The sequence below is a fragment of the Rattus norvegicus genome, chromosome 14 (assembly GCF_021556685.1).
Source record: "Rattus norvegicus strain SHRSP/BbbUtx chromosome 14, alternate assembly SHRSP_T2T, whole genome shotgun sequence".
In the NCBI taxonomy this organism is placed as follows: Eukaryota; Metazoa; Chordata; class Mammalia; order Rodentia; family Muridae; genus Rattus; species Rattus norvegicus.
Genome location: NC_141547.1, coordinates 10,760,873 through 10,775,064, shown reverse-complemented (window position 1 = coordinate 10,775,064; position 14,192 = coordinate 10,760,873). Strand labels below are relative to the sequence as shown.

At 41.5% G+C, this 14,192-nt stretch overlaps 1 protein-coding gene across 4 annotated transcripts in view; it reads left to right on the top strand.

Moving 5' to 3' along the window:
* Nucleotides 1-14,192, top strand: part of Cfap299 (cilia and flagella associated protein 299) — a 474,580-nt gene that overhangs the window by 448,240 nt on the left and 12,148 nt on the right. For all 4 annotated transcript variants that reach the window (NM_001432873.1, XM_087584349.1, XM_087584347.1 and 1 more), the window contains one exon: nucleotides 10,285-10,414. In NM_001432873.1, the coding sequence (NP_001419802.1) occupies nucleotides 10,285-10,414 (130 nt within the window). The remainder of the gene's footprint in view (nucleotides 1-10,284; nucleotides 10,415-14,192) is intronic.

Here is a 14,192-nt window from a genome sequence, read left to right as displayed (position 1 = left end):
AGAGTCGAGACCCACTCGTTCTCACAGTCAGTAGTCCCATAAGAATGCCAAGCTAGTAGCTGTGATATATACACAGAGAACCTGAAGCAGCCCTGAGTAGGCCCTGTGCTTGCTGTTTCCGTCTCTGTGAGTTTATACGCACCTTGCTTAGTTGACTCAGAGAGCCTTGTTTTTCTGGTGTCTTCCATTCTGTCTGACTCTTACAATCCTTCCACCCCATATTCGATGGGATTCCCTGAGCTCTCAGAGAAGGGATTTGATGGAGACACCTGTAATCTTCTACTTTCTCTCTCAACTAGAGTCTAGTTGTGTGTCTCAATCTGTTCCCATCTGCTGCTGGAGGAAGCCTTTCTGTTGATGACTGGATAAGGCACTGATCTATGAGCATAGCAGGATGTCATTATGGATTAGTTTGGTGATGTTTTAAGACCAGTAGTGTTGGGTTTTATCCTAGGTCTCTGGTTTTTGGTCATTCAAGCATTGTCATGTATGAAGTCCTTCTCATTGAGTGGACCTTAGATCAAATCAGACATTAGCTGGCCATTCCCACATGTTCTGTGCCACCATTGCCCTAGCATTATTTTGCAGTCAGGACAGATAATATAGGTCAAAGGTTTGGTGGGTGAATTAATGTCCATGTATCCTTTTCAGTAGCCTACAGAGTACCTTCCAACACCAAACAGACTAGAACATGAGGGTGAGGTCTTCATGTAGGCTCCAGATCTACTTACCCTGCTCGGTTGCCTGGGTCCTAGGCAGTGCCATCCCCACCCTCTCACTTCCCCACCCAACCCCCAACCCAAGACCTGCTGTCAGATTTTGGAAAGCAGGCCTCTGTCTTAGGAACAGCCTGGGTTGTTTGGGGATCTTCATGGGACCCCTTGGCCAACAACTCAATTGAATGCACCCTAGTCCCGCCACTGGAAGGTTCACCTGGCTACAATGATGGCCAGTTGAGACTGTACCCCCATTACTAGGAGTCCTCATTAGGATCACCTTCACAGCTTCCAGGAAGTTTTCACTGCACTAGGTTTGCATACCACTCCCAACACCCCCTCCCCCCATTTCAGCCGCCTTCCCCAGCACTCTCTCCCTTCATACCATCTCTCCCCCACACCAGATCCCACCCTTGCTCCTGTCCCCAACTACCCTAAGTCTGCCCATAAAATCTATTCTATTTCTCCTTCCCTGGGAGATCCCTATCTTTCCACTGGACCGTTACTTAACTTCTCTGGTCTATGGCTTGTATCTTGGTTATCACTTTCCTAACGGCTAATATTCCCTTATAAGTGAGTACATAGTATGTTTTTCTTTCTGGGTCTGTTATCTCAATCAGGCTGGTTTTTGTTCCGAGTTCTATCCATTTGCCTGCAAATTCCATGGTGTCATCTTTTTAACAGCTGAGTAATGTTCCACTGTGTCAATGTACTATATTATTCTATCCATTCTTCTGTTAAGGGACATCGGGGTTGTTTTCAGTTTCTGGCTATTATGATTAAAGCCTCAATGAGCATAGTGGAGTAAGTATCCTCATAGTAGGATGAGTGTCTTTCAGTGTCTGCTGAAGAATAGTATAGCTAGGTCTTGAGGTAGATGGATTCCCAACTTTCTGAGGAACTACCATGTTGATTTTCATAGTGGCTATACAAGTTTACACTGCCACAAGCAATGGAAGACTGTCCCAGGGCTCCATATTCTTGCCAGCATGAGCTGTCATTTGTGGTTTTGATCTTAGCCATTCTGACAGGTGTAATAAGGAATCTCAAACTAGTTTTGATTTGCAAATCCCTGATAGTTAAGGACACTGAACATTGCTTAAAGTGTTTCTCAGCCATTTGAGATTCCTCTATTGAGAATTCTATATTCATGTTGATTAGCCATCTTTAATATGGATATTTTGGTTTTAAATATCTAGTTTCTTGAGTTATTTATGTGTTTTGAATATTAGGCCCTGTCAGGAGTGGAGTTTGTAAAAATCTCTTCCCCTTCCGTAGGCTGCTGCTTTGTCCAATTCATGGTGTCCTTCGCCTTACAGAAGCTTTCCCATTTTCATAGTGACTGTACAAATTCACTCTCAGCGTCAATGGGTAGATGTTTCCCTTACTCTTCATCCTCACAAGCATGATCTGTCATTTGTTTTGTTGATCGCAGCCATGCTGACAGGTGTACGGTGAAATAACAAAGTAGTTTTAACTTGTGTTTCCCTACTGAATAAGAATGTTGAACGTTCCTTCCAGTGTTTCTCAGTCCTTTGTCTTTCATCTTTTGAGAACTTTCTGCTTAGTTCTGTTCCTTATTTACAATTGGGTTTTTTTTCCCTTGAGCTTCAGTTTCTTTAGTTATTTATATATTCCAAATACTAACCCTCTACAGTTATGTGCCCGGTGAGGATATTTTCCCATTCTACAGATGATGCTGTTCCTTGTCATGTAGAAGCTTGTCCTTTTCATGAGGTTCCATTCATGAACTGTTGGTCTTAGTGCCTGTGCTTCTTCAGAAAGTCTTTTCCTCTGCACTGAGTTCCAGGCCAGTCTTCTCCTTCCCTTCTACCAGGTCCAGTGTATCTGGTTTTATGTCGAGGTCCTTGATTTATTTGGAATTGAGTTTTGTGCAGAGTGACAAGTATGGATCTATTTGGATTCTTCTACATGCAGCCATCCAGTTTGACATGTGCCATTTGTTGAAGAGTGATTATTTTTTCTCTCTACTGTGCATTTTGGCTTCATTGTAAAAGGGGGGGGGGCGTCATCCATAGATGTGTGAACATATGTGAGATCTTCGGTTCCATTCATCAATGTGTCTGTTACATGCCAGCGCTAATTATTTTTCTTACTATAGCTTTATGCTATAATTCGAATGCTGGGATGGTGCCACTTCCAGCAGCAGCCCCTCTTTTGTTCAGGATTGTCTTATATGAAATTGAAGATTGACTTTTTTATTTATGAGAAGAGTGGTATTAGAATTTTAATGGGAATTACATAGGGGATGAAGATATTTGAATCAATCTACAGCTAATATTTTTCAGTATAAAGATAGTCAAAGGATAGAGTTATTGGCAAGTGTTTCATGAATCGGAAGAAAATTTTGAACCATGAACAAAGTAAGGTAAAAGAAATATGTAGATAAACTAATACAAATTACTAAATACCAACTAAAAGTAACCAAAGAATGGCAACTGAAAGGAGCAGTTGGCTAAGAATCTACAGCCTGTGTTTGAGGCTTTTCTACTGTACATTAGATATATGAACTTGAAATTTTAATTATCCTCTTTCAATTCCAGCTCTTTCATCTATGTTGTAAGGATAGAAATAAAAATATACAATCTTCTGATTATAATTGCATGTGTAGAGCTATGGCATAGCTCCTCACATTACTAGGGCAACCTCAGCAAACTCCCCTGTCCTCTGGCTCCCACAGTCCTTTTGCCCCGTTGTCTGAAATGTCCCTTGAGCTGTAGCTTGGGGAGTGTTTTGTCGATATATCCATTTGGACTGGGTTTCACAACTCTGAATTATGCTTGGTTGCTGCTTTCTATAATCGTCTCCAAGAGGGGAAAGGGGAAAAATGATGATGTCATTATATCAAAATAAAAGAACAAAACCTTTTCAAAAAGAGAAATGGCATAGCACTTTTAAATGTGGATTATGTATTTTCATAACATTCGCTATGACAAGAACTTTCTCGTGGTCATTGTCTATTTGGATCCCCAGTTTCTTTTCAGTATTTTTTCCATCGTGGAACCATCGGGGTCAGTATGATTCCCTCTTAACAGAAACAAACCCATTCGTTAATTTTCAGATCACTGTGAAGTGTTATCCTTCTTTTCTTATTTTTTTCATACACATGTTCTTAAGAAGTGAGTCTTATCCCCTAATCTTTTTCGTCTTCCCTTTAATTCTCTATTATCTGACTTCTCTCCCATTACAACATTGCAAATGATCGCCCTATTATCTCAACAAACTGACAATATTACTTCATACTTCATTACATTCATACTTCGTCTACTTTTTAAACCATTTCTCACTGTTGTATATGTTGATGTGTTTGTTTGTTTGTTTGATTACTGTTTGGTTTTGTGGTGCTGGAGACTCAGCTGGATAGGCAAGTGCTGACACTGAGACCTCCACCTCTCTATTGTCCTTGTATGATATACCTTCCTTCCTCCCTCCCTTCCTCTCTCCCTCCCTCACATATCCCCTGCCTCCCTGCCTCCCTCCCTCTCTTCTCCTCTCTTCCTCCGTAAGAAATCTCTAATGGCTCTTCTTGATTTCTGGTTATTTCTGCATCAAATCGCCACATTTTGCTATCCTGCTTCCTCTTTATTCTGTATAAAGTTTATGTTCTCAAATTTCATCCTTTGCAGAATATTTCAGCTATGCCACCCCCACCTTGGAATTCAGACATTTGTACTGGATCCCACAGATACTTCATATGTATTATTTCATCACAGACACTTCTTAAAGCTCCCGAAACACATACACCGTGTGTGTGCAATTACTGTGCGTTTGGAATGTATAATGTGCCAGGTGTTAGCTTGGAAGAAGAGGCAGAAATAAGAAGGGGAAACAACAAAAGCCAAGCTCTCTGCTTCCATTTTCCTGGGTGTTTTCCAGGGAATTCAAAGTTCAGTCTGTTCAGGAGTGAACTGAAACGGCTCCGTCTACAATCAGCTCCTTCTTCTGTGTTCTCTATCCAAGCCAATGCACTCCGCCTCGGAGACTCAGATAGAAATATCAAAGTATATGTAGACTCCTGTCCTTGTCACTCACATAGGCAGTGTGTCCAACCGTATGCCTGCTGAGTAGCCTCTCATATCCAGCCCTTTGATTTCAACGTTACGTATAATTCAGGATTGCCTGGACTAGTCCTGGCCAGCTCTCAAAATAGTTATCCACGCTACTTCTAAATCCTTCTTTCCAAATGCACACCTTGAGCGAGTTGCTTCATCACTACAATCTTTGTCCGTGGCGGTCACCTAGGTCTGTCGTTTTCCAGTTATCACAGAAGGAACACCAGGGTCTCTGTCCCCACCGTCATCTTCTCTAAATTAGTTTTTGTCTTAACATGACCCAAATAACCGAATCTCAGTGTTCACAACTGTGCTGCCATGTTTCATGTGCCCATGCCTTTTCACATGGTCTCTCAGGGTAAAATGGCCTTTCCCCTTCTAAACAGCCTGGCGTGCGATTTGTAATGCTAACTGTAAGCCCCACTTTCACTGCAAACCTTCCTAACCCCTGGCTTTGGGCATGAAGAATGCTTGCTCTCTTGCCTCCTCCACAAATCCTACATGGTGTCCTCACCTGTCTGCTGTTGACTTATTCTGGGAAAGGACTCTCCCCCTTCATTTTCTGCCCTTCCTTTAGTCACAGATGATCCTCTTCCTTAACTGTCCAGTAGACCCTAGAGTATATAAGCTGAAACGTTCTAGAAGCCTGGAGTTTAACTGTAAATTTAATCTACTTCAATATTGCATTTAATCTCAGAGCAGATAAGGATCTAACCTATACAAGACTTAATTAAATTATATTAACTTGGCCCCAGAACAAAGACAGATGAGTACTAAGTTCATGATGACTACAGGAGGCTGTGCCTCTGATGAGAAAGAACTCATAGGCCTCGGATTTTATGTGGAAAGTCACTGTGTCCACAAGACAGTTCTTTTCAATGAGACGCATTAACTCCAGGACCTGGTAGGAAAGTCCTATACTCATTATTGTTGTTACGCAGTGGTTTACTTTGGTTTAATTTACATGTGTTTATTGTGTCTGTGTTTCACTTCCATGTATGTCATGTATTGTGTGTATGTCTGATGCCCATGGAGGACAGGAGAGAGCATGGTAGCCCCTGAAACTAGACTTACAGTTTTGAGCCAATTTGATGTGGGTGCTTAGTTATCTAATGTTTAATTTAAAACTCAAATCTAATAATTTATGAAACTAAAAATATTGAGGGTTTTTTCAATTTTTTATCTCCTTTATCTTTAACATCTAAACATATACTGTTTTTCTTCCAAGAAGGATGATACCAGGTACCTAAAATATTACAAATTTTTCTTATTTCAGATTTTTATAAGAAGAATAAATTCTTCATGTGAAAAAAGTAATGTTTTAGATCTAAGGATAAGAGCAATATTAATGACATTAAAATCTTTTTCCAAAATGAAAATTGTCTAATCTGTCTTCCCTAAGGATGTGACCCCTAATCGGTTATCTACTACAAAGTACTCATCCGTAAAGACATACACATACAAGGAACATCGCATTGACTCATTAGGTTGTATTTATATATGCACTCATAAATATGCATCATATGTAACAATACTACTAAGAGGAAAAAGAGGCCATGAGTTTGAGAGAGAGAGAGAGAGAGAGGTAGCGTGGACTTGGGAGAGATAAGATAGAGGAAAGAGAGAAACGAATAATTTATAATTTAAAATAAAAACAAATTTTACAGTATATAATAATATTTGCAAATAAAAATGTTAAATCTGTTACAAAGATACATTAAACATAAAAATCAGAAAACCTTGAAGAAACATTCAATAGCATTTAATTCTTTATTACTTTAGCTATAAATTTTTAACCTTTTACCGTACATAATTATTTTTCTTGAGCAGACTTACTTTTGAAATGAGGATGTCATATCATTGGTAGTACAACCATCAGCAGGGACCCAAAGAATCAAGTGAGGAAAAAATAGATCTAATAAAGTTATTTCAGAATACTGTATGCAAAATAAATATTCACATAAGAATATATACCCTTAAATAATATATACCATATTGAAGACAGAGCAAGGACTGTAACCAGTTTGTAATAATAATGCATAGAACAATGATAACCTATAAAACTTCAAAGAATACCTTGAAATTTTAATTCCTCCAGCGAAGTCATCCATTCGACTAATTCATGCTGGTTTTTCCACCAGGCGTTGTTGTAGGCAGAAAAGTTTAGAAACAGAGATCAAACTCATGGAGCAACAGACTATATAGTTAATCTCAAATTATCGATATAATGCTAAGAAGGAAAACTAGATGAATATTTATTTTTGTAGGATTCACAATGGCATCAGGTTTGATTAGTCAAACCTTGGATATGCTCCACATTTGGACTAAGCACCCAATTTGTATTTGTACGAGCAGAACATGAAAAGCTCACCAATACTCTTTATCACTTCTACATTTCTTGAGAGAAAAGATGCATGACAGGTCATCGCGTGGAGGAGGAATGAGTTCACAAACAATGCTAAACAACTATCATGTTGGCGCCACAGACTATGATTTCCTTCTTTGCGTTTTCAAACACAGAAGCCATGCTAAACCATTTGCACTAATATCTTCTCAGACAGCTCATTTCTTTAGTCCCAGTGTTTCATAAAACCCTATACATCTTCAGCCCCGGGTTCCCGTCATCTCCCTTTCAGCTGGCTGGAAGGAGAGCAAACTGTAGACATTTGTATGGGACTGATGAAAAGGGCCAAGCGTGACTTCTGCGCATGCCCCATGGTTGCACAGCAAGAAAGAATTGGACCATGGTCTGGGAGGTTGCCCACGGAGAAGTTAAACTGGTTATCCTCTGTGTCAGAGCTTCTCCAAGTGTGATGTCTGCTCAGGAGGTGTGTGAGCAGCAGTTGGGCTTTAAAACTCGACAGGCGCCATTTTCTTGTTAGTCCTACATGGACAGGTGGCAGATCGTGTCCCTGCTTCCCCGGCTTGGTGAAAATTTGTGATACTTCAGTAGGCTTACAGCAGGATCCAGCAGGTGTTGTTACGTGGTCCTCTTTATTAAAAACTAAGCATTAGCTATGAGAATTGGTGGAAAAATGAAGCCACTTAAGAAAAGGTATTGACAAACAAGGGTTTCATCAAAAGCGCCATGCACTATACAAATTCAACTTTTATATGAAGTGCATTTTTAATAAAATCTGACTGGATTTCCATAAGGCTTAACCTGAAGTCTGAGCAACAAGATAGGAATGTACGATATAAGCCATGCCACTGTGAACACAGTTATGACTCAGGCGGCATGCTGGGATTATCTATATCTTTGTATCTCATAAATAATTATTTAGACATATATGTCAAGTTGAAAGTCACATCATGTCCCCCATTCTAATCTAGCGATCTTGTAACCGAAAGTCAATAAGATGAGGTCAAACTATCTTCTATCTTTGGGTGAAACTGAATTAGAAGACCTAGTTTGGAAGGATGCAGAGTCAAATGAGCTGCCAAGACTTTGCTATGCTTCTGTCACTAAGTCCCCAGAACTCAGCCTTCTTCCTGCTGCTCTTACGAACTGGAGTCTGAGCCTATCATTTTTAATGTCATTCCAGAGTTTGAACCGAAGAGTGGGCGAGGAGATGGTATGCACAAATCCTTATTTTAGTTTCCAACCAGATCCTTCTGCTGCTTTCTGGGGAACTCACGATAGCATGGCGTTGGTGGCAAGCCCCATTTTCTCAGCCTGCCTCAGAAAGGGTAGGGCCACGCTCATCAAGATCTGTATTCCCAGTAATAAAAGCACAAGATCTGTGCAGTCAGTCCTGAGTGTTGGGAGGTGTCCGAGTTAGGGTTTCTATCGCTGTGATGAGACCATGGCAACTCCTATAAAGGAAAGCAGTTGACTGGGACTGGCTTCCAGTTCGTTGGGTTAGTACATCACGGCATGGTGTAAAGTCTGGTGGCACGCAGATAGACGTGGTACTAGAGAAGTCACTTAGAATTCTACATGTGGATCTGCAGGCAGCAGGAAGAGAACCTGACACTGGGCTTGGCATGAGCAGATGAAGCTCACTCAAGGCTCATCCCCAGTGACCCACTTCCTCCCACAAGGCCACACCCACTCCAACAAGGCCACACCCACTCCAACAAGGCCACACCCACTCCAACAAGGCCACACCCACTCCAGCAAGGCCACACCTACTCCAAGGCCACACCTCCAATCATGACGTTCCCTGGGTTTATGGGGGCCTATTTCCTTCAGCCCACCACAGTAACTTACTACATTTTCAGACAGCAACACAAACGTGATGGGTGATACTGAGGCCACCTAAACTATGTAGCAATTCAGAGAGGATTAATCAATGAAATCGTGTCTTTCAGAAGGAAAAGAGAGTAAGGGGCCAAACAACCCACAAGCAGAATCCCGGAAAACCAATTACAAATGCACACAGCAAGGGCTATAGAGATGGCTCAACAGTAAAACACATGCAGTGCTTTTCTAGAGAATCCCATTTCTCTTCCCAACACCCAGTCAGACAGGTCACAGCCACCTGTAACTACTGCTCTGGCCCACGCTTGTACCTGTACTTACACCAAATAACTCTTGTTTTAATTTAAAAAAAAATACTGCAAATACTTTAAAGACAGATAAGTCAATTGTGTGTGTGTGTATGTGTGTGTATGTGTGTGTGTGTATGTGTGTATGTGTGTGACCACTTACCTTGATACTTGTAATTTTAAAAGCAGGAATAACATTAGAAATGTCTCGATAAGAATGAGACACAGTAAAGATTGTATACTGAGATTTCTTTCAGTTCGACGGGCTGTTATGTATTCAACTTTGACAAGGAAAAGCAAGCTGTGGAAAAAGCTTGGAATCCTCCATAGAATGTTTTTAAAGATAAAATGCTAGAATAGTTGAATGGCTGAAAGAGCGTATGCCTGCTCTGAAACACTCAATTCTGAGCTGAAATATTCTCCATATGACACATGAATTTCAAGACCTTGAGTATGCTAGTCGCCTTGCCTAGCCTCCTGGCCTTCTCTGAGTGAGAGCAATTTCATATGGATATCCTCTTAGAATACATCAACCATGTCTGTCCTATGGTAACCACTCGAACGAAAGTTCCTCTGCTCCCTGGGAAACGAATTGAAGTAGAGATCATGGTAGAAATAAATCAACGTGAACTTGTTTTGAATGGAAAGAGGTGACTTTGTCTGCCCTTTCTTCCCTTAAACAGTCTCTCTATACCCTAAAGAGTCTTCAGAGGAACAAATAATCTTAAATTGCATCAATTTTCTCCTTGACTTCCTGTGACTATAATACTAGACTAAGTCCTAAATCTTACAGTGTCCAAACCCGGAAATCACGGAAAATCGTTCTGAGTGCATATCCAAATGACTGGCGAGTCACCCGAATGCTCTCTCTGCTAGAACTCAAATCTCAGATGTGTTCCTCATGGGTTTCCATCACGAGGACAGACCATCCCAAGTATTTTCTGAAGTGCCTGTCACTTTAATGTGTTATAAATCCTAATCACTTATAATGTTTATTTTTATAGCTTTTACAACTGGGACAGTCATATTGCTGTTTGCAATTCAAGTCCAAATTACCAGGTGATTGCTGACAACCCCGAAGGCTTACTTTTCAAATATAAGAGAGACAGAAAAATCCTCAATGTGGACCCAAAGGTAATAATGATTTATACTTACACGTCTCTTCAAAACGTGTTACACTCCTACCTGGTCAAAAATTGCTTAAATGTTTAACGTCCTTAGGGCTTAGAAGTTTTATTTGTTTTATAGCTTTGAGGTGAAAAACGGCTTTGACACCTAGGTATTCAAAAAGGGAGACAGGATGAGGATGGAAAGGGAACAGAGGAGGAAGAGGGGGGACAGGAGGGAGGGAGGGGGAGGGAGAGAGGAGGGAGGGAGTGAGGGAGGGGGAGGGAGAGAGGAGGGAGGCAAGGAGGGAGGGAAGGAGGGAGGGAGAGAGGAGGGAGGGGGGAATGAGGGAGGGAGGGAAGGAGGGAGGGAAGGAAGGAGGGGAGGCAGGCAATCATTCCAGGCAAGCATTCCCCCAAAGTTTGGTAGATTACAGAAAGAAGTTTAGGCAGGATTGAAGCAGCCCTTCCAAGAGGTAAGATTCCTCTCTGCTAAGAGCAGAATTAGACTTGAGAGCAGGTAGACAGTCTGCTCTGATCCTTGAGGAATCAGGTCTCTCCAGTAGAGGTACATTATTAGTGGAGAAGGAGCCTTATCTTTTATTTGTAGCCAGAATTCTTAGCCTTCTCTATATATGACTAATATTGAAAAAAAAAATGTGGCTTCTAAGCCCATCAAGGTGTTTTTTACCTATGACCCCAGCAACGTGGAGATTGAAGCAGACGAGTGCTATGAGGTAAGGCCAGCTTGAGGCACACAGTGAAGTCTAGACCAGCCTTAGCCAAAGACAGACACTGTCACAAGGCCAAGAGCAACTGAAAAATAAATACACCCGTTAAGTGTTACTTTAGAAAATACTCATTACAATATTGTAAGGACATGTCTTTTGATACTTGACTTCATCAAGGTCCACTGTTTCGGTCTTATGTAGTTTCAAAAGCTCAGATCACATTTTGGTTATCACTTCTGTGTCTAGGGATTAGAATTTTGAGTAACACTGTTGCTAGAATTGTTTGCATGTTGATTAGCTTTTGTGCTTTTCTCCTTTGGCTTTGTTTTTTGTTTGTTTGTTTGTTTTTACTTGATTTTGCTGTTGGTGCTGTTCATTGATATTACAAAATCGACCTAAAATTCAAAGACAAGAAGGAAAATCATAAGAATTGTGTAAGAGGCATAGGTTAGAGGCAGTGTATAGAAGGTCACACTCTAAATCTTTTTTCTAAAGTTTTTAGAATTATAAAGTCAAAACCTCCTTTAGTTTGGCTTAATACAGATTCTATCATATGCAACTTGCTCAATAACTAAGAGTCCAGAGAATGAATGAATGAAACTGTACAAGAAATAGTGTTAATTGTGGTCACATTCAAATGGAGGAACAGATTTCAGCTGGACAGAAACTGCTCCCTCCTGTATGTCAGTCTAGACAGTGGCATCCAAAGTCACCTGAACCAGGACCACTGTGAGCTGTTCTGGAGCCCAGATATTGTCCAGGCACGGGCAAAGCAGACCACCTCATGAGACATGAAACCGTATGGAAGAAAGGCTCCCACTGCCTTCAAAAAAAATTTTCCCAGAAATTTCTGTACATAAAGCCTCTCATATCCCATGGTTCCTGTGTGGCCGGATGTGGCTTCAGGAAGCCCAGAAGTCTGGGAAGCAGCATTGTTTCTCCTTAGGTGTCCATGCACCCAACTAAAACCGTGGGTTCTGGGACCAGGAGAGGAGAGAGAGGATTAAAAGTGAAGGAACTTCTGTCTAATGCTGTGTCCTTAGAGGAAATGCTACTCCTTTCTTTGTCACAAGTCTGTCCTTACTGAAACAAGGACCAGGAAGCTCTGTGGGGCCACATTGGTCATCAATACTCAAGAGTTAATAGCTTTGGTAAAAGGCCATCTCTGTAGCAGGGTTTCTTTTGTAAAATCCAGAAATGTAATTAGACTGAGTTCGTGCAGAAAGCCATTCACAGAGGTTTTCTCTTAGAAGCTACGATGTGTATTTAAGGAAAACCTCAAATTAACAGCTTCTCTTAGATTTTGTGGAAAAGATGTCCAAATAAGTTTGAACAATATAATAGTTAACCTATCTGACGTACGTTGGGGCTCTGTTTTAGTTAATGGCGTATTTTAAGAATATACGACAAGAAAAAGCATCAATGGGCTTTGAGCAATCTGAACTATTCACATCAAAAGTTTAAATTGCAGATTAATTTTATCTCTTTGATCTTCAGGAAGATAAAACTAGTGTCACATTCACTTTCAGGAATTAAACACTGGCCTCAATGTCAAGAAACAAACTTGTGAGCGCAATTCACTGGAGGGCACTGCCTGAGAGACTCAGCGCCTTCCCTGTTAGCAGATGGACGTGAGGGGCTTGTGTGCGTGAGGGGCTTGTGTGCGTGAGGGGCTTGTGTGCGTGAGGGGCTTGTGTGCGTGAGGGGCTTGTGTGCATGAGGGGCTTGTGTGCGTGAGGGGCTTGTGTGCATGAGGGGCTTGTGTGCGTGAGGGGCTTGTGTGCATGAGGGGCTTGTGTGCGTGAGGGGCTTGTGTGCGTGAGGGGCTTGTGTGCGTGAGGGGCTTGTGTGCGTTTGCTTTGTCTCATTAATCTCTAGCCTCTCAGATTCAGCCTCAACTGAGCTCAAGAAGACCAAACTTCAACAGTGATTCCACAACTTGCCCGTCACCCGTAGTTCAAGAAGCCTCTCTCTGGAAAAGCAGTAACTTAAGAGATCTGGCACCCTCTGCCCAAACAGAGGTGGGAGAACACAGACTTTAAGGGTGAAGGCTAGGCATTAAATGAGCATCTATGTCCCCGATATAATCTGTAGCCACCCTTTCTAGGTGCCCGGATGTGTCATGAGCCAACATAACAATTCTTGTAGACCTACCATGGAACTAAGAAACATGACTAAGCTCTTGTTTTAATGACTAGGAATTATAAGAATCACATTTTTATATCTAGTATTTCTCGTAATCATTTCACTTCAGTTTAATTTTTCCAAAACCAACATTTTGGGATCCGGACCGATCAGGTGCGGGGAAGCATCGTGAGAACACAGCTCTCCCGTCCTGTTCTTCCCTTCATGTACTCTCTCTGAAGTACTTGATGCCTCGAATTAAAGAGGTCACAATCAATGAAAGGTGGGAACAGTGCAAAACAGGATGTGCTTCCTTTGCACAACAGACGTAGCCTCATTAATTCCGAAGTGTAGTTCCCACGAGCACAGTTGTTGGCAAATGGAAACAGTCCGAACAAAAGAAAACGGGGCAGCTCTCAGAACCAGCAACATGAGTTCATGGGTTAAGAAATTCCAAATGGAGTCAAGAGATTGGTTGCATTGGAAACAGGACCACTGGCTTTAACCTCCCTGCAGCTGTATAACATCTGGAACAAATAAGACAAGTTTCTATTTTTGAGTGAAGAATGCTTGTCTGAGTGATTCACACCCACCAAAATGTTTCCAGTATATTATCTTAGAGGGGCTTAGTGGGAGCACTTTGCGCTCGCTCCTCTGCACTATCTGAGCAAACGGGAAGGGGGAAAGCATTTTTTCCCTCTGGTATTAAAAAAAAAAAAATAGGAGCCGAAGACAGTTTGCTTGAGTCTCACCATCGCAAGAGTGCACTAAAAACAAGCATATTTCACCGGGGAGGTGAGGGAGACGCAGTCGGACAATGGCAATGGGGAAAGGCTTTCTTTCTCAGACTCACTAACTTCACCCCAACTTTCTCCTTCCCATCCCCCAGACGAAAGTGGCTCATAAGAATCCATCAAAATCTATTTAATTTAATTAATAGATACCTAAGGG